The sequence below is a fragment of the Eschscholzia californica genome, unplaced genomic scaffold (assembly GCF_041429995.1).
Source record: "Eschscholzia californica isolate CP2 unplaced genomic scaffold, dmEscCali1.0.p SCAF_2, whole genome shotgun sequence".
NCBI classification, from domain to species: Eukaryota; Viridiplantae; Streptophyta; class Magnoliopsida; order Ranunculales; family Papaveraceae; genus Eschscholzia; species Eschscholzia californica.
Genome location: NW_028238309.1, coordinates 64,197,407 through 64,215,176, shown reverse-complemented (window position 1 = coordinate 64,215,176; position 17,770 = coordinate 64,197,407). Strand labels below are relative to the sequence as shown.

General features: G+C 36.1%; 2 protein-coding genes across 3 annotated transcripts; both read right to left on the bottom strand.

The window, feature by feature from the left end:
* Positions 1–198: 198 nt before the first annotated feature.
* Positions 199–4,147, bottom strand: LOC147560253 (F-box/LRR-repeat protein At3g59190-like). Of its 2 annotated transcripts, none has more exons than XM_086662394.1 (6): positions 3,594–4,147; positions 2,139–3,417; positions 1,645–1,809; positions 1,505–1,543; positions 1,066–1,399; positions 199–398 (listed from the first exon to the last, which is right to left on the bottom strand). In XM_086662394.1, the coding sequence occupies exons 2-5, from the start codon at positions 3,399–3,401 to the stop codon at positions 1,109–1,111; spliced, it is 1,758 nt and encodes a 585-aa protein (XP_086518520.1). In that variant the 5' UTR covers positions 3,402–3,417; positions 3,594–4,147; the 3' UTR covers positions 199–398; positions 1,066–1,108. The 2 variants fall into 2 exon arrangements, with proteins under 2 accessions (XP_086518520.1, XP_086518521.1); XM_086662395.1 differs by having other exon boundaries at positions 2,139–3,441; positions 3,594–3,984.
* A 3,079-nt stretch (positions 4,148–7,226) lies between these two features.
* Positions 7,227–17,529, bottom strand: LOC147560252 (uncharacterized). Its single transcript, XM_086659251.1, has 11 exons — positions 17,249–17,529; positions 16,000–17,016; positions 15,427–15,591; positions 15,284–15,322; positions 14,888–15,178; positions 13,934–14,002; positions 9,907–10,917; positions 9,353–9,517; positions 9,210–9,248; positions 8,765–9,104; positions 7,227–7,875 (listed from the first exon to the last, which is right to left on the bottom strand). The coding sequence occupies exons 2-10, from the start codon at positions 17,002–17,004 to the stop codon at positions 8,796–8,798; spliced, it is 3,093 nt and encodes a 1,030-aa protein (XP_086515377.1). The 5' UTR covers positions 17,005–17,016; positions 17,249–17,529; the 3' UTR covers positions 7,227–7,875; positions 8,765–8,795.
* Positions 17,530–17,770: the final 241 nt, after the last annotated feature.

The following is a 17,770-nucleotide window of genomic DNA, read 5'->3' as shown; positions in this document are numbered from 1 at the left end:
TCATTGACTTAACGACTAAATAACCCTTCAAAATCCACAATTTTCCGACCAATTTCTGGTACCAACCCAGGCGAGTTTCCGACCGACTAAAGAATCAAATTTCTTACTCTCATCATTCAATTGTTCACTCTGTTTGTGAAACTTAGCAGGAATCTGATTATACCTAATTGCTACTACTGAAAAAAAACCAAAGAAACATTAGTCATCATCAATTCCCCCCTCATTGAACAATACAAAGCTATAAACATCTCAATAAAGTGATAGGACTAGAAAAATAGACAGTTATACAGAGAAAGTATATCTATAACATCTGAAATAGAGTTTGCTACATAGACCAAACCTAATGTAAAATGGGTCATCTCTGCTTGCAAATCATTTCCACCAACAAAACCGACTACCTGCAAAATTTTGAAATTTCACATTGAAAAAGAATACTAGGCATATCAAGCAGGTTATGCATATTTTCGGAACAAGTAGATGTGTTAATAGAACTTAAAACTCTACAAATACATTTTTTATCATATCGAACAAAAAGCACAATAATCATGAATTTTGGGTGATGATTGTGAAAATAGACCGACATGGTTCAAAGGAAGTCTCATTTAGCCCTACAAATAAAACAGATAAACCTTTGGGGTATTCCACCTCCACCAGGACTCAAACACATAAACTCCGTGACTTGAGAGTGGGACGCAAACCACTGGTCTCGAAGGTCAATTTGCAGCCAAATTGGTTTTGATTTAGATTCCCACAAACTTAATATTGTACAACAACTAGGCCAACACATGATAAACCTAATGGCGAGCTCAACGCCACCCAAAAGAAAATACATGTTAGACCCAAAGAAATCCACATGTGAAAACGCGTTCAAGAACAGTCCAACATTAACAAAAGGAGAACTCATGACCTAGAATATAGCATATAATATCCAAGGCGTCTCTGCCAACAAACAATTGGCATTTAGTTGAAAACCAACAAACTTAGTAATACCGTCTAGAGATAAAGGCTATACATACAGCAAGAGAAAAAGATATAAATCATGATATACAAGTTAGCATGACATACCTGCTTTATCTACAGAAAACGAGATGAAAAATTGCCCTTTACATTAAAATCTGAACTTAAAGATATCGTTTGCAGCTTTAGAGGCTCTTGGAAAGCTTAGTACCATCTCACTAAATTTTTTCATTCGTTTCTCTGGTGGTTTTGAGAAATAACAGCTGCAGAGTTCCAATTTCTCCAAGGCAACAGAGTTCTTCAACAAAAATTCCAAAAATTTGAGTTCATTTACGCGTCCCAAAAGTCCTTTAATCTCGACAAACTTGAGGTGATAGAGAATACACGACAATGAAGACCCTGCTTCCCAATACTCTACGTTGTTTCCTGAAATTGATGTTATCTAAACAGTACGAAAGATCAAACTTACGCGACGTAATTTATGGACTGTTGAACTGTTTAACAAATTATAAGAAAAGCAAACAAGATAGAGCGTTTCGAGAGTTACCTCGTCAACATAAGGAAAATGTTGGTCTTCACCGCGAGCCTATATAACAAACAAAGCGCAGTGTCAAGACAAGGTATTTGTCTACGGATCAGAGATGAAACAAAATAAATATACCCAATGAGTGAGACATTTTTTATTACCCGATATACTTCCAATGAAAGATATTCAATATTAGGAGATATCTGCAGTAAGTATGTTATAGCACGAAAAGCAGCTCTTGAAAGCCATGTATCCAAATATAACCATCGTAAATTGCAAAACTGAAACGGGGGACTGTGAACTGAATCAGGCACTCCCATCATAACCTGAGCACATAAAAGGCATATATATAAAACATCAATTTGGATAATCCATGCCTGAAAGTAATGATGTATCCATTTTATGGCTTTTCATGACCCGACATATCTAGTATCTTGTAGTCTGTAGACATGGAAACCCATAAGTTATTCGTGCCAGTTAGCCACTTATTAGGTCAAACAAAATGCAAGCATTGTAGCTATTTTCTCAAAGACGAAAGGAACAAAGGCATACTCTGAAAAAGCACAAAACACAATCAGACTTGTCTTATTTATTTAGGGCGTTGAAACATTTAAGCTTTATTTAATAAGAGAAGAAAGCATGGAAGCAATTATACCTCAAGGAAGTCAGCTGATAATGTAAGATCTTCTATGTTATGAAGAGCTTGTAGGTATCTCATCAAACGTTGAGCATATAATTTTTTCGATGATAACAGAAGGTCTGAAAAATCATCTAGTTGTTCCATTACAATACTAGCACTTTTCAAGGAATCAAAGCTGTCTAGATGGTAGTCTTGTTTAATGACATCTGTGCAAGAGAAGAATTTAAGTTCTGGCGCATATAACTTCACAGTTACGCCCTCATTTTCATCTAGAGATATAATTCTTTCCAGTGTGAGATGCTTAAGTTTAGGAGATGAAATTTTCAAATTGATACCATTATGTTTTACAGAAAAACGGTCTAACAGCAAAGTTTCCAAAGATGGACAACCCGAGAAGATCTTATTTGCTGAGTTCACATCAATTGAAAGCCCCCCTAGTGCCAAATATTTGAGCTTAGGTAAATCTATTCGATATGGAATAAGGTCAGAAATAACCGCCCCCTCAGGGGAACAAAGGGTCAAATCCATCAATGAAGTAGAGGTAAAGAGATATGGAGGAAACTGAAAGTCAAGTCCTTCGGGTAAGGATATAACTAGTTGTTGAACATTTCTTCTTACAGCAATAAGGATCCATTTAGAAATATGGGTTGTTTCTGTTCCCCATTCGGTACACGAACATGAAAGCTTAAAACTTTTTATATCAGATGAATCGCGAAGAAACAATACAGTGTCGACAAACTGTGTAAACCGACTGATCTGTTCTGTTTCAGTCCTTTCGGGTGAAAGAAACATATCATCGTCGAAGTGTAGATTGGAGAGTGATGTCCAGAGAGGAAATTGAAACTTGGACTTATCCGGCATTTCAATACGTAAATCTTGAACTTTTCTTCTCACAGCAAAAAGTAGCCATGTATAAACATGGTTTCGAAGTGTTTCACTTTCGCAATGGGTACAGAGAAGCTGAAGACTTTGTATATTAGATGAATCACGAAGAAGCAATACAGTGTCCACCAATCGTATAAACCTACTGGTGGATCCTTGTTTGGAATCTTTGGATAAAAAAAACGTAGTATCGTCGAATTTTAGAGTGGGGATTGAAGTCCAGAGAGGTATCCACCTTTTAGAAAGAACACTAGTTTGAACAACATATTTGGTATCAAGGAAGGAGAGGATATGAAGAATGAGTGAATCATGTAATTGGCTAATTCTATCTTCAGTACCAGAAATTTTAATCTTCTTTTCTAGTCCTGAATCTGGTGAATCTGTTGGTTCTACCATTGTTTGTTCCTCACAGCTGAAAAATACAAGTATATAAACCCTAATCACAAAATCAAATATGGGTTCTTTAGAATACTAGAAAGAATTAGAGTAAATGAAAGCATCTATTAATTAATCAAACACCCACAATATGTTGAAGTCGTCATTACGTAGTAAAGTACCATAAACCCTAAATGAGAGAGATAGAGAGACCTGATATGGTAGAGAGGTAGAGTTTACTGCTGAAATTTCAGAAGCTCCTCCAAGAATGTGAAATGGAAACCCTAAACCTCCATTTTCAGACAATTAGGGGAGTGAATTTGAGAAAAATGAACGGAAAAGTCACGAGTGAATTTTATGAAGATTCAAGAATTAGAAGAAGAATTATCTTGTGCTAAGAAGATAACAACTAATATAGTTTGGGCTCTGGAGCGGAGCAGTTATAGTTAGTTTTTAGCACCACCTCTTTGGGCGGAGCCTTTTTCTTGCCGGCTGACGGTTTTCACTTTTTGAACAGTTATTAGGAAGTTATCTTGCAGTTCTTGGCGGTTTTAGAGGTTTTTTGTTGAATCCTCCTTCCCGGTTTCAATTCCGTCACAGGTTTTGGTTCCGGTCGTTTCTAGCATCTATCATGATTCGTCCCTTGTGTCACGCACGGTTAGGTCGACCCAACATAATAAGCTCAAAACACAATGATCGAAGTGCGAAATATAAAATTCACGAAGTCTTGGCATATGCAAGATGCATACGAGGAAGGGAGACTACCCTTTCCAGTAGTAGAAAAGTTCATGTTTTGTCCATCTCCACAAGGAAACATCAATCTGTCAACCATGCATACTTGTAATGAGATTTCATCCGGACAAATCCAGAAACTTTGCCAGTAAACAAAGTGTTATATTGAAATGGAGATGGAAACCCTAAACCTCTCCCTCTCACAATAGAAGATTCATTTAGGGGTGGGAATCGGTCTGGGTCGGGCCGGTCGGGCTTATGTCATTCATCGGGTCGGCTGTCCATTCGGGTTTTCAGGTTTAATCGGGCAGACAATTTAAAAAGTCCTAGTGTCCAGAACCCGTCCAAGTCCGTCAAACTTTTCGGGTTTCTCGGGTATCGGGCGGTCGAGTATCGGGTTTTCACCAAATTTTCAAAATATCTCGGTCGAAATGACCAGAAAATTTATATTTCGATGGTACCGAAAATTCTATCGAAACTAAAATTTAATTAAGTTTCTCTTAACAATGTTGTGTCAGGGACACTCCGCACTTGGACAACAATATATGTACATATCTACATTATACGCTTCAAATACTTTACAAATATATCTATACATGTTATACATGCATACATAAGTACATACAAGCAAGCATACATATAATGTGCATAGGTATTATCGTATAAATGGATGACATTATTAAGCAGGTTATGTCGGGTAAAGATTATCAGGCGGGCTCGGGCGGGATGTCGGATAGCACCTCAAAACCCGTACCCGATCCGTTGATTTCGTCGAGTCGGTCGGGCTAAACTCGCCTTCGGATTTCGAGTACCCGCGAGCTCTAACGACCTCGGGTACCCGTAACGGGTTTCGGGTTTGCGGACTTTTTTCCCCATCCCTAGATTCATTACATAAACAGTCTCCATGGTACCAAATCCAAGCCGAAAAGTTAAAGTAAGGACCGAAAAGTTAAAGTAAGGACCGAAAAGTTAAATAGTGTTAACTTAAGGCTATAACTTACATTTTGCTAGTTATAAGGACTCGAAGATGAGGCCAACACGTGTGCCAACTCGTTACATGTTCTGTGACAAAATTTGAAGGCTTGAAGTTCGCTATGTAATGGAGATAGAGGAGAAAAGCTGGTTGTCCTTTGTTCGAGCACCTTACTGGTTGACGATCTTACCACCGCACCAGTTGATGTTCGTGTTGAAGAATAAGAACCGTCCACATTTACTTTAACTGTTCCGGTGGGAGGAGGCGTCCATGTTTGTCCCTGCAATAAATCAACAGTAGTATGGTGAATCGAAGATTGTGAGGTAGTATACCTTATGGCGAGAGAGGTTCGATGAAGGATAGATCTAAGATCTACTAGTTTTCCATTGAAATGTCTATAATTTCTAGCCTTCCACCAGAGCCAAATCAGATCAGACGAGTATATTATTTCAAAACTTCGTTTTTTTACTTCCACCTAGTTCGAGTAAATGACTTAGAGTTGATATTTGATCTTCTGTTGTATATCTTCGAATCTCTTCACTTGCTTGTCGGATCAGTGTTTTGAACCTCTGACATTCACCAAATAAATGATCTGTTGTTTCTAGCTCAGAAAAACATATGATGCATGTCTGATTGATTGATTGAATCCTCTACACTTGCTTGGGGATCAGTGTTTCGTGATTTGTCAACACTTTCCCTATCTATTTCCCTTACGAAAATTTTGACCAAAAACAAACATTATTTTACAAATCACCCACTAATTATTTTTTTTAGAAAGACCTTTTATATTTATGTACATTTAAAATGGATCCTTTTACTTCGGTGTTCCCCATTTGATAAAAAGTAGTATTGATCTTCAAACGGATTTTTAAATTGTGGGGATGTAAAATAAAACATTTTACAGAAGTTGTAACTATAGCGTGACACTAACACTATCTATGTCGTTATCTTATATGTCCAAGATCTCTATGCGATCTTCTTCGTAGCTAGTTGAGGACCTACGAAGTCACAATATAACTCCCTTAACATCGCCAAAGCATTCCAACTCGGGTCTTTTTTTCTCCTATGACTAAGGCTTTTACTTGAGATTGTAAATCATAAAATCTCTTTAAATCTCTTGCTAGTCAGGGGTGGAGCTAGGATTTTGTTCTAGGCAGTGTTGACTTAAATAAAATATGTGTACTAATTTGTATGTAGAAGGTATCAGTGCTTGTAAAAGATAAACACATTTTTTATTCAATTACAATCGCTTCGTACACTTAATTATTTCATGATAGTTTTTTGTTGCTACTACTAGATAGTATAGGATTTCAGAAGCGAAAAATTAATTAAATTTGAAATTAAAAAAAGAATTGGACATAAACTCTTTTGTCCAACCAAATTAATAAATGAAACAATATGTTGTAAACATTATAAACTAGTTGTCTACAAGAAAGAAATGTTTTGACAAGAAGAAACCTCCTTTTTGCCACAACGACTAAGAGAAAAGAGAGAAGTGAAAAGTGACTAAAAGAGAAAAACATGAGTGGAGAAAAACGAAGAGGAAGAGAGAAATATGAAGTATATGAGGGAGAAAGATGAAGTGAAAGATAAAAAAATTTGTATGGACAACAAAACAATTCAAATACAAAAATAAGCCTAGAAAGTAAATGGGGTCAAAACAGAAGTCTGGACAAAATTCAGCACTAAGACGACAGTTGGTTAAGACTACAATTGTGACTTTTTTATAAATTGGCCAAAAAACAATCATCCTTTCAAAAGGTCAAGTTCAAAAAATAGGATTAAAAACCATGTTTTATGGGAGTTTCCAACTCTTGTCTTAGGGTGCTGGAGAGATAGCCTTTACCATCCCGGCAGGCTATCCTCGCTGAGTGATGGTGTTTAAGTGAAACAATTAAGAACTAACCCAGGTTATAGCCTGGGTTAGTCTACAGATCTGGCGCTGTTGATAATGTAGTCGATGGATAAAAAAACAAAGAAACGTAGGAGCGAGACAGACTAAAAACCCCTTATTTGACGAATCTAGAAAAAAACGAACTAAGAAGTTAAAAATTTAACTGAGGTTTCATTCGTAGTATCAAATGAGCTAAAAATTTAAAACTTCACCCGTATATAAAGTGAGAAATTGAATGCTCTGGGCAGATCAAAATATTGAAATTCTATTCAAGACCAAAATTATCAAAGTTACCAGTTTGGAAGCAAGAGAAATTATTTCTCATATTATGACATGGCAACAACGAAAAACAACCATCAAATTTCACACCTTTTCTTCTTCAAAATCCAAAACATGACAAATTGAATTCTCGAACACAATTGATTCTGGTACCCTTTTAGCTTCTCCTGAATCTATAGGACTGATATAATCTTCTTTTCCTCGAATTATCTTGATCTTGGGAAGCAAATCCACCATTTTCCTATCTGAATTTGGAGGGCTAGCCACCAAAGCATAGTAGGAATTCCCCATCTCTCTTTCATTCTTCTCTGTTACAATTTTCCGACCAACTTCCGGTACTAACCCAGGTGTGTTTCCAACTATTGAATCAAATTTCTTAATGGATTTCTAACTTTCATCATTCAATTGTTCACTATGTTTTTGAATTTAACAGGAATTTGACTATACTACTGAAAAAACCCAAGAAACATTAGTCATCATCAATTCCCCCTCATTGAATTTAGCAAGTATAACAATACCATCTGAAATAGAGTTTGCTGGTCACACACCAAACTTTGTGCAAAATGGGGCATCTCCGCTTGCAAATCATTTCCACCAACAAAGTCAGACCAAGCTACCTGCAAAATTTTGAAATTTCACACTGCAAAAGAATAACTAGGCATATCAAGCAGCTATGTATATTTTCGGAACAAGTAGATGTGTTAATAAAACTTAAAAATTCACAAATACTTTTCTTATGATATATCGAACAAAAAGCACAATTATTATGAATCTTGAGTAATACTTGTGAAATTAGACCCACATGGTTTAAAGGAAGTCTCATGAACAAGAACATATTATATAATATCTAAGGCCTATGATCTCATAGCCAAATTGTTTTTTTTTTTTTTTTTTTTGACAAAGTCTCCAAGAGTCATTACATTATATAGTCGCATTAATTACATCATGACTTAATACAGCATATGGATTGGATGAGCACAGACACCGCCATAATTGACACTTGGACCCTAAAAGGCCATCCTCAGGAGCCTTAAAGCCTGTCTAGAACCATTACTTTATTTAGCCCTATAAATACAACGGATAAACCTTTGGGGTACTCAACCTCCACCAAGACTTGAACCCATAACCACTGCGACTCGAGAGTGGGATGCAAACCACTGGCCTCGAAGGCCAATATGCAGCCAAGTTGGTTTTGATTTAGATACCCACAAACTTAATATTGTACAATAACTAGGCCAGAACATGATAAACCTAATGGACAAACGAGCTCAACGCCACCCAAAAGAAAATACATGTTAGACCCAAAGAAATCCACATGTGAAAACGCGTTCAAGAATAGTCCAACATAAACAAAAGGAAAACTCGTGACTAGAATATAATATCCAAGGCGTCTCCGCTAATAAACAATTGGCATTTAGTTGAAAACCAACAAACTTAGTAATACACAAAGCAAGAAGAAACGATATAAATCATGATGATACAAGTTAGCATAATAGCATGACATACCTGCCCTATATACAGAAAACGAGATGAAAAATCACCTATTACAATAAAATCTGAACTGAAACACAACGTTTGCAGCTTCAGAGGTTCTTGGAAAGCTTAGTACCATCTCACTAAAAAATTTCATTCGTTTCTCTGTAACCGATGATTTTAGGAAACGAGCACTAAAGAGGTCAAATTTCTGTAAGGCAACAGACTTCTTCAACAAAATTTCCAACAGTTTGAGTTCATTTACGCATCCCAAAAGTCCCTTAATCTTGACAAACTTGAGGTGATAGAGAATACATGACAATGAAGACCCTGCTTCCCAATCCTCTACATTGTTTCCTGCACTTGATGTTATCTAAACAGTACGAAAGATCAAACTTACGCGACGGAATTTATGGACTGTGGAACTATTTACCAAATTATAAGAAAAGCAAACAAGATAGAGTGTTTCGAGAGTTACCTCATCAACATAAGGAAAATGTTGGTCTTCACCTTCCACCTAAATAACAAACAAAGCGTAGTGTCAAGACAAGGTTAATTTGTCTAGGGAGCAGAGATAAAAGAAAATTAATATACCCAATGGTAAGACATTTTTTTTATTACCCCATCTACTTCCACTGAAAGATATTCAATATTAGGAGATATCTGCAGTAAGTATGTTATAGCACGAAAAGAAGCTCTTGCAAGCCATGTATCCAACTTTAAGCGTCGTAAATTGCGAAACTGAATCGGGGGTCTGTGAACTGAATCAGGCACTCCCATCATAACCTGAGCACATAAAAGGCATATATATATATATATAACATCAATTTGGATAACCATGTGTGGATGTAAAGATGTATACATTTTAAGGCTTTCATGACCCGGCATATCTAGTATCTTGTAGTCATGGAAAACCATAAGTTATTCGTGCCGGTTAGCCACTTATTAGGTCAAACAAAATGCAAGCATTGTAGCTATTTTCTCAAAGACGAAAGGGAAAAAAGGCATACTCTGCAAAAGCACAGAACACAATCTAGATAGTATTAAAATTAAGGTTTTAACACCTCCTCATACGGTGAATCCTACCTGTCAGACTTGTCTTATTTATTTAGGGCGTTGAATGCAAACATTTAAGCTTTATTTATTAAGAGAAGAAAGCATGGAAGCAATTATACCTCAAGGAAGCCCGCTGCTAACGTAAGATCCTCTACTCTATGAAGAGCTCCTAGATAGCTCATCATACGTTGAGCATATAATTCTTTCCTTGATAAGGAAAGGCCTGAAAAAACATCTAGTTGTTCCTCTGGTTCATTTATTCCCATTTCAATAACAGCAGTTTCCAAGCAATCAAAGCTGTCTAGATGGTATTCTCGTTCCATGTAATCTTTGCAAGAGAAGAATTTAAGTTCTGGCGCATATAACTTCACAGTTACGACCTCATTTTCATCTAGAGATAAAATTCTGTCCAGTGTGAGATGCTTAAGTTTAGGAGAAGAAATGTTCAAATTGATACCGTTTTGTTTTACATAACAACTGTCTAACAGTAAAGTTTCCAAAGATGGACTACCCGAGAAGATCTTATTTGCTAAGTTCACATGAATTGAGAGCCCCCATAGTGCCAAATATTTGAGCTTAGGTAAATCTACTGGATATGGTTCTGAAATAACGTGCCCATCAAAGGAACAGATGGACAAATGCATCAATGAAGTAGAGGTAAAGAGATATGGAGGAAACTGAAAGTCAAGTCCTTGGGGTAAGGATATAACTAGTTTTTGAACATTTCTTCTTACAGCAACAAGGATCCATGTAGAAATATGGGTTGTTTCTGTTTCCCATTCGGAATACGAACATGAAAGATGAAACTTTTTTATATCAGATGAATCGCGAAGAAGCAATACAGTGTCAACAAATTGTATAAACCGACTAATCCATTCTGTTTCGCTCGAATAAAACATCATATCGCAGAAGTGTAGATTGGAGAGTGAAGTCCAGAGAGGCCTCCATCTTTTAGAAATAAGCCAGGTGGTTTGAATAACATGTCTTGTATCGTCAAGGAAAGATAGGATATGATGAATGAGTGAATCAGGTAATTGGCTAATTCTATCTTCACTACTATCAGAAATTTTAATCTTCTTTTCTAATCCTCCTGAATCTGGTGAATTTGTTGTTTCTACCATTGTTTGTTCCTAACAGCTGAAAAATCAAATATGGGTTCTTTAGACTACAAGAATTTATAGTAAATGAAAGCAGGAATAGTTAATAAACCCTAATCTCTAATTAAATTGGCAAACAATGTTTGATACTCATATACATCAATTAATGAATCAAAACACCCAAAATATGTTGAAGTCGTGATTACGTAGTAAAGTACCATAAACCCTAAATGAGAGAGATAGAGAGACCTGATATGGCGGAGGGCAGTGTTGGGTATGGTTGAGAGGTAGAGCTTTTACTGCTTGAAAATTTTGAAATCAGAAGCTCCTCCGACAAGGAAGCATAAACGGAATGGAGATGGAAACCCTAAACCTCCATTCTCAGACAATTAGGGGACTGAATTTGAGAACAATGAACAGAAAAAGTCAATTTGGGAACGCAATGTTACCATTAACTATTATCCAATCGAAAAAAATAGTCAGTTGTATATTGTTCATTTTCTTCCTTCTTCACGATCTCCTATGATTTATTTTTTTGTTCCTTGCTCTATCTTCTTTTTTTTGTTTCTGATGTTTGTAGATAGAAAAACTCTTTAACAACAGTTAGGTTTTCAATAAAATCCTATAACAATAGACTAATAGAAAGAAAACTTAGAGGGTGTTTGATTTTTGCACTTATTAAGTGATTTTCACTTAATAAGTACGGGTCGGCAATTTTAGGCCGTTTGTTTTTTCACTTAATAAGTGAATATCACTTGTAAGTGAGGCCAAAGTAAGTGCAAAAAAGTAAGCTCCAACTTGGAGCTTACTTTTTTGCACTTACTTTCTAAGTGCTAAAAATGACATTTTTATCCTTCTCCGAATGTAATAATTACCAATACAGTTGTAACTAAAAAGAAAATCTTAAACAATTGACAAGTAAAAAATCTTTTTTTGACTTTAGCGATGACTCTTTTCCTTCTTCACTCATCCTTCACCTAAAGTTTTTCTCCTACATTTTTTCACATATCTTCCTTCATCGATCACGGAAGCACCCAAACTCCATCATGCAACGTAAGTTATTTCTCCTTCATAATTTTTAAATAATTGGTGGTTAATATTTTTAACACAAAGTATTCATAAACCGTAATTCTCTTGTATCCAAACTCGCGAGCATAATGGACTAGTATAAAATATGTAAATACTTTAAGGTTAAAATAGACAATTTCTCATTTTTATGACATTTAGAATTAATATAAAAATAAAAATCAAACACTTAGAAGCGATGAAAAACAAACGCCACAACACTTACAAGTGATATCACTTATTAAGTGATGATCACTTAGTAAGCGGTAGCACTTATAAGTGCTAAAAAATCAAACACCCTCTTAGTTCGAGGGTTAATGGAACCCTCGAACTAGGATTTGGTGAAACCCTCGATCGAGGGTTCCACTAGATGTTTGTATCCTTTGTTCGAGGGTTCTATTGAAACACTCGATCGAGGGATACAGTGGAACTTTAGAAGTCTGTCTTACGAACTGTGAAATGCCAACATTGTTACTTCTGGTTGTGATACTGAGATTTCATCCGAATTTGAAATGAGCTAAAAATTTGGGTTATTTCTCAAATAGCCCCTAACTTTGTGACTAGTTTCATGCCTAGCCCCTAGCTTTATAGAAAAATATTCAGATGACCCCCTTTTTCAGCTACCATTATAATTCCGTTAACTAGTCATCACTTCTCTCTCCTCCATCTCATCACCTTTCTCTGCCACCTCATCTTCTCGCCACCTCATCATCTTCACCGGTGAAAGTTGCCGGTCGACCATTTTTCCGGCCGGCGACCTTCAACCATTAAAAAAAATTTAATTTCTCTCACCTCTCTCTCTCTCTCTAAAAAAATATATATATTTTTTAATTTCCTCTCTCTTCTTCTTCCTCTTCCTCTTTCTTCGTCTTCATCTTCCTCTCACTTTTTCTTCTTCATCTTCCTCTTATTTCTTCTTCTTTCTCTCTGGACCTCCGGCGACTCCGGAGGTAGGACATACCTTCAAGGTCTGTTTTGATCGTTAAACAGAACATACATTGAAGGTCTATTCTGTTCCACGAACAGATCTATGTTCTTTAACAGAACAAACTTACCTTTTTTATGTTTAGAGAGAGAGAAAGAAGAAGAAGAAGAAGAAGAGAGAAGAAATTAATTTTTTTTAAGAGAGAGATGTAATAAAAATTAAAAAAAAATTAATGGTTGAAGGTCGCCGGCCAGCGACCTTTACCGGAGAAGACGATGAGTTGGCGAGAAGATGAGGTGACAGAGAGAGGTGATGAGATGGAGGAGAGAAGGTGATGACTGGTTAACGGTGTTATAACAGTAGCTCAAAAAAGTGGTCATCTGGGTATTTTTGACAAACTAGGCAGGAAACCGGCACAAAGTTGGGGGCTATTTGGGAAATAACCCTATTTAGATAGTTTGCTAGTATACAAAGTGATAACAAGAAAAAACCACAATCTAATTTCAAACCTATTTTTCTCCTTCAAAATCCAAAACTTGAATTTTCGAACTCAATTTATTCTGGACTAAATATGATTTGTTTGAAACATAATCCTGCTACCCTTTTAGCTGCTCCTGAATCTCTAGGACTGATATAATCTTCTTTTCCTTGAATTTTCTTAATCTTCCGAAGCAAAACCATCATTTTCATAACTGAATTTGGAGAGCTAGCAAAGCAAAACATAGGTAGGAATTTCCCATCTTTTTTTCATTCTTCTCTCTGTTATAATTTTTTCGACCAATATCCAGTACTAACCCAGGTGAGTTTCGGACTAAAGAATCATACTTCGTATTGCATTTCTTACTTTCACCATTCTAAGATTTTAAATTTAGCAGGAATTTGATTATACTGAATTGCTACTACTGAAAAAACCAAGAAACATTAGTCATTATCAATCCCCCCTCATTGAATAATACAAAGCTATAAACATCCCAATAAAGTGATAGGACTAGAAAAATGGACAGTTATACGGAGCAAGTATATCGATAACATCTGAAATAGAGTTTGCTGGTCACAGACCAAACTTAATGCAAAATGGGTCATTTCCACTTGCAAATCATTTCCACCAACAAAATCCGACAAAGCTATCTGCACAATTTTGAAATTTCACACTGCAAAAGAATAACTAGGCATATCAAGCAGGTTATTATTTTCGGAACAAGTAGATGTGTTAATAGAACTTAAAGAGTTACAAATACATTTCTTATCATATCGAACAAAAAGCACAATAATTGTGAATTTTGAGTGATACTTGTGAAAGTAGACCCACATAGTTCGAAGGAAGTCTCACGAACAAGAACATAATATCCAAGGCCTATAAGTTCATAGCCAAATTGTTTTCCTTTTTGGTTTGACAAATTTGACGAAGGACTCCAAGAGTTATGACATAATTACATCGCATTGATTACATCATGGCTTAAATTCAACATGTGGATCGGATGAGCACAAACACCGCCATAATTGACACTTGGGCCCTAAAAAGCCTTCCTCAGGAGGCTTAAAGCGCGTTTAGACTACCATACTTTATTTAGCCCTATAAATACAACAGATAAACCTCTGGGAGACTCCACCATCACCAAGACTCGAACCCATAGAGTGGGATGCAAACCACTGGTCACGAAGGCCAATTTGCAGCCAAATTGGTTTTGAGTTAGGTACCCAGAAACTTAATATTATACTACAACTAGGCCAGCACATGATAAACCTAATAGACATACAAGCTCAACGCCACCCAAAAGAAAATACATGTTAGACCCAAAGAAAGCCACACGTGAAAAAGTGTTCAAGAATAGTCCAACATAAACAAAGGGAAAACTCGTGACCTAGAATATAACATCCAAGGCGTCTCTACTAATAAACAATTTGGTATTGAGTTGAAAACCAACAAAAGATGTAAATCATGATAATTCAAGCTAGCATGACATACCTGCCCTATATAGAGAAAACGAGATGAAAAAATCACCTTTTACATTAAAATCTGAACAGAAACATATCATTTGCAGCTTCAGAGGCTCTTGGAAAGCTTAGTACCATTTCACAAAAAAATTTCATTCGTTTCTCTGTAACTGATGATTTTGGGAAACTACCGAAGAGCTCCAATTTCTGTAAGACAGCAGAGTTCTTCAACAAAATTTCCAAAAATTTGAGTTCATTTATGCATCCCGAAAGTCCTCGAATCTTGACAAATTTGAGGTGATAGAGAATACACCGGAATGAAGACCCTGCTTCCCAATACTCTACGCTGTTTTCTGAACTTAATGTTATCTAAACAGCACGAATGATTAAACTTACGCGACAGAATTTATGGACAGTTGAACTATTTAACAAATTTTAAGAAAAGCAAACAAGATATAACGTTTCGAGAGATACCTCGTCAACATAGGGAAAATGTTGGTCTTCACCGTGTACCTATATAACAAAAAAATTGCAGTGTCAAGACAAGGTTACTTTGTCTAGGGAGCAGAGATGAAACAAAATTAAATATACCCAATGAGTAAGACATTTTCTGTTACCCCATACACTAGCAATGAAAGATATTCAATATTAGGAGAAATCTGCAGCAAGTATGTTATGGCACGAAACGAAGCTTCTGAAAGCCATGTATCCAGCTCGACGCTTCGTAAATTGTGAAATTGAATGGGGGGACTGTAAACTAAATCAGGCACTCCCATCATAACCTGCGCCCATAAAAGGCATATAACTACAAAACATCAATTTGATTAATCCATGTCTGGATGTAAAGATGTATCCATTTTCTGGCTTTTCTTGATCCGACATATCTTATATCTTGTACCAATGTAGGATAACATATACGGGATAGGGAGAACTGTAAGTTATTCATGCCAGTTAGCTACTTAGGTCACACAAAATGCAAGCATTATAACTATTTTCTCAAAGATGAAAGGAAGGGGGCATACCCTGCAAGAGCCAAAAACAATCTAGATAGTACTAAAGTTAAGGTTTTAACACCTTAGGTGCTCATACGCTGAACATTACCTGTCATACTTGTCTTATTTATTTAGGACGGTGAATGCAAACATTTAAGCTTTATTTATTAAGAGAAGAAAGGATGGAAGCAACTATACCTCAAGGAAGCCAGCTGATAACACAAGATCCTTTACGTTATGAAGCGCTCTGAAAAAATGCATCAGTCGCTGAGCATATAATTCTTTCAATGATAATTGAAGATCTGAAAAATCTTCTAGTGGTTCATATGGTTCAAGTAACGCCATTTGAATATAAGCAGTTTCCAAGCAATCAAAGCTGTCTAGATAGTAGTGTTGTGCAATGACATCTTCGCAAGAGAAGAATCTAAGTTCTGGCGCATACAACTTCACAGTTACAATCTCATTTTCCTCTGGAAATTTAACTTTTTCCATTGTAAGATGCTTAAGTTTAGGAGAAGAAATACTGAAATTTATATCACAACCTTTTACACAACAATGGTCTAACGTTAAAGTTTCCAAAGAGGGACAACTTGAGAAGATCTTATTAGTTAAGTTCATATCAATTGAAAGCCCCCATAGCGTCAAACCTTTGAGCTTAGGTAAATACATTGGATATCGAGTAAGCTCAGAAATATCCCCATCAAAAGAGATGAACAAAGACTCCAATGAAGTAGAGGTAAAGAGAGATGGAGGAAACTGAAAATTAAGTTCCTCTTCTTCGGGTAAGTAAATACATAGCCGTTGAACATTTCTTCTAACAGCAAGAAGGATCCATGTATAAATATGGGTTTCAAGCGTTTCCAATTCGGAATACGAGCAGGAAAGATCAAACCTTTTAATATCAGATGAATCGCGAAGAAGCAATACAGTGTTGATAAACTGTATAAACCGACTGGTCCATTCTGTTTCGCTCGAATGAAACTTCATATCGCAGAAGTTTAGATATGAGAGTGAAGTCCAGAGAGGTCTCCATCTTTTTGAAAGAAGACTGGTGGTTTGAATAACATATCGGGTATCATGAAGGAAGGAGAGAATGTGAAGAATGACTGAATCAGGTAATTGGCTAATTCTATCTTCATTACTATTAGAAATTTCCATCTTCTGTTCTAGTTCTGAAACTGGTGAATTTGTTGATACTATCATTGTTATTTAAAGCTGAAAAAATACAAGTAAAAATGACAATCACAAATAAGTTATGGGTTGTTTAGATTATTAGTTAGACTTTACAATAAATGAAAGCAGGAGAAGTAAGTAAACCCTAATCTCTAGTTGAATTGGCAAACAATGTGTGATACTCATGTACATCTATTAATGAAAACATCCACAACATGCTTAAATCGTCATAATGTAAAGTACCAGAAAACCTAAATGAGAGAGATAGAGAGACCTGATATGGCGGATGGCAGTTTGAAATTTTTGTAAATCAGAAGCTCCCCCGACAAGGAAGCATAAAGGGATTGGAGATGGAAACCCTAAACCCCCATTCTCCACAATTAGGGGACTGAATTTGAGAACAATAAAAAAAAGGTTGGTCTTTTCAAAGTTTAGTTTCAATTCAAGTTAGGGGAAACACTTCGTTGTTGCACAAGTAGTTGATAATGTTGTCATAAACTCTCTACCTGCGAAGAAAAAGTTGGGGCAATCTCGATTAAGTCCCCAACTCGACCTGATTAGGACCAAGTTGACTAGTCGGGCTAGTCGGTATTTATAACACCAACAAAAAAAAAATCCCCTTCACTCAATATTTATAACAACAACAAATAAAAAAACTCCTTTACTCGATAAGGGTTGCTTTAAGGTTTCAAAGTTCGATTTCTTCACCTTTCTTCTCACTTCCAAACATCACTAAAACAAGATTGAAGTAGATTTTGAAGCTCTGTTCATCTTTAGATAAGATTTCAAATAAGTT

Bases quoted from the DNA above. Each gene is read 5' to 3' on its own strand.
- LOC147560253 (XM_086662394.1), bottom strand. From the start codon at position 3,401: ATGGTAGAACCAACAGATTCACCAGATTCAGGACTAGAAAAGAAGATT. The intron at 1,810-2,138 runs GTATAATTGCTT...TTATGTGCTCAG, and splicing joins TATCAGCTGACTTCCTTGAG to GTTATGATGGGAGTGCCTGA. The intron at 1,400-1,504 runs GTAACTCTCGAA...CGTACTGTTTAG, and splicing joins ATTTTCCTTATGTTGACGAG to ATAACATCAATTTCAGGAAA.
- LOC147560252 (XM_086659251.1), bottom strand. From the start codon at position 17,004: ATGATAGTATCAACAAATTCACCAGTTTCAGAACTAGAACAGAAGATG. The intron at 15,592-15,999 runs GTATAGTTGCTT...TTATGGGCGCAG, and splicing joins TATCAGCTGGCTTCCTTGAG to GTTATGATGGGAGTGCCTGA. The intron at 10,918-13,933 runs GTCTGTGACCAG...TTCAGCTGTTAG, and splicing joins CCCATTTTGCATTAAGTTTG to GAACAAACAATGGTAGAAAC.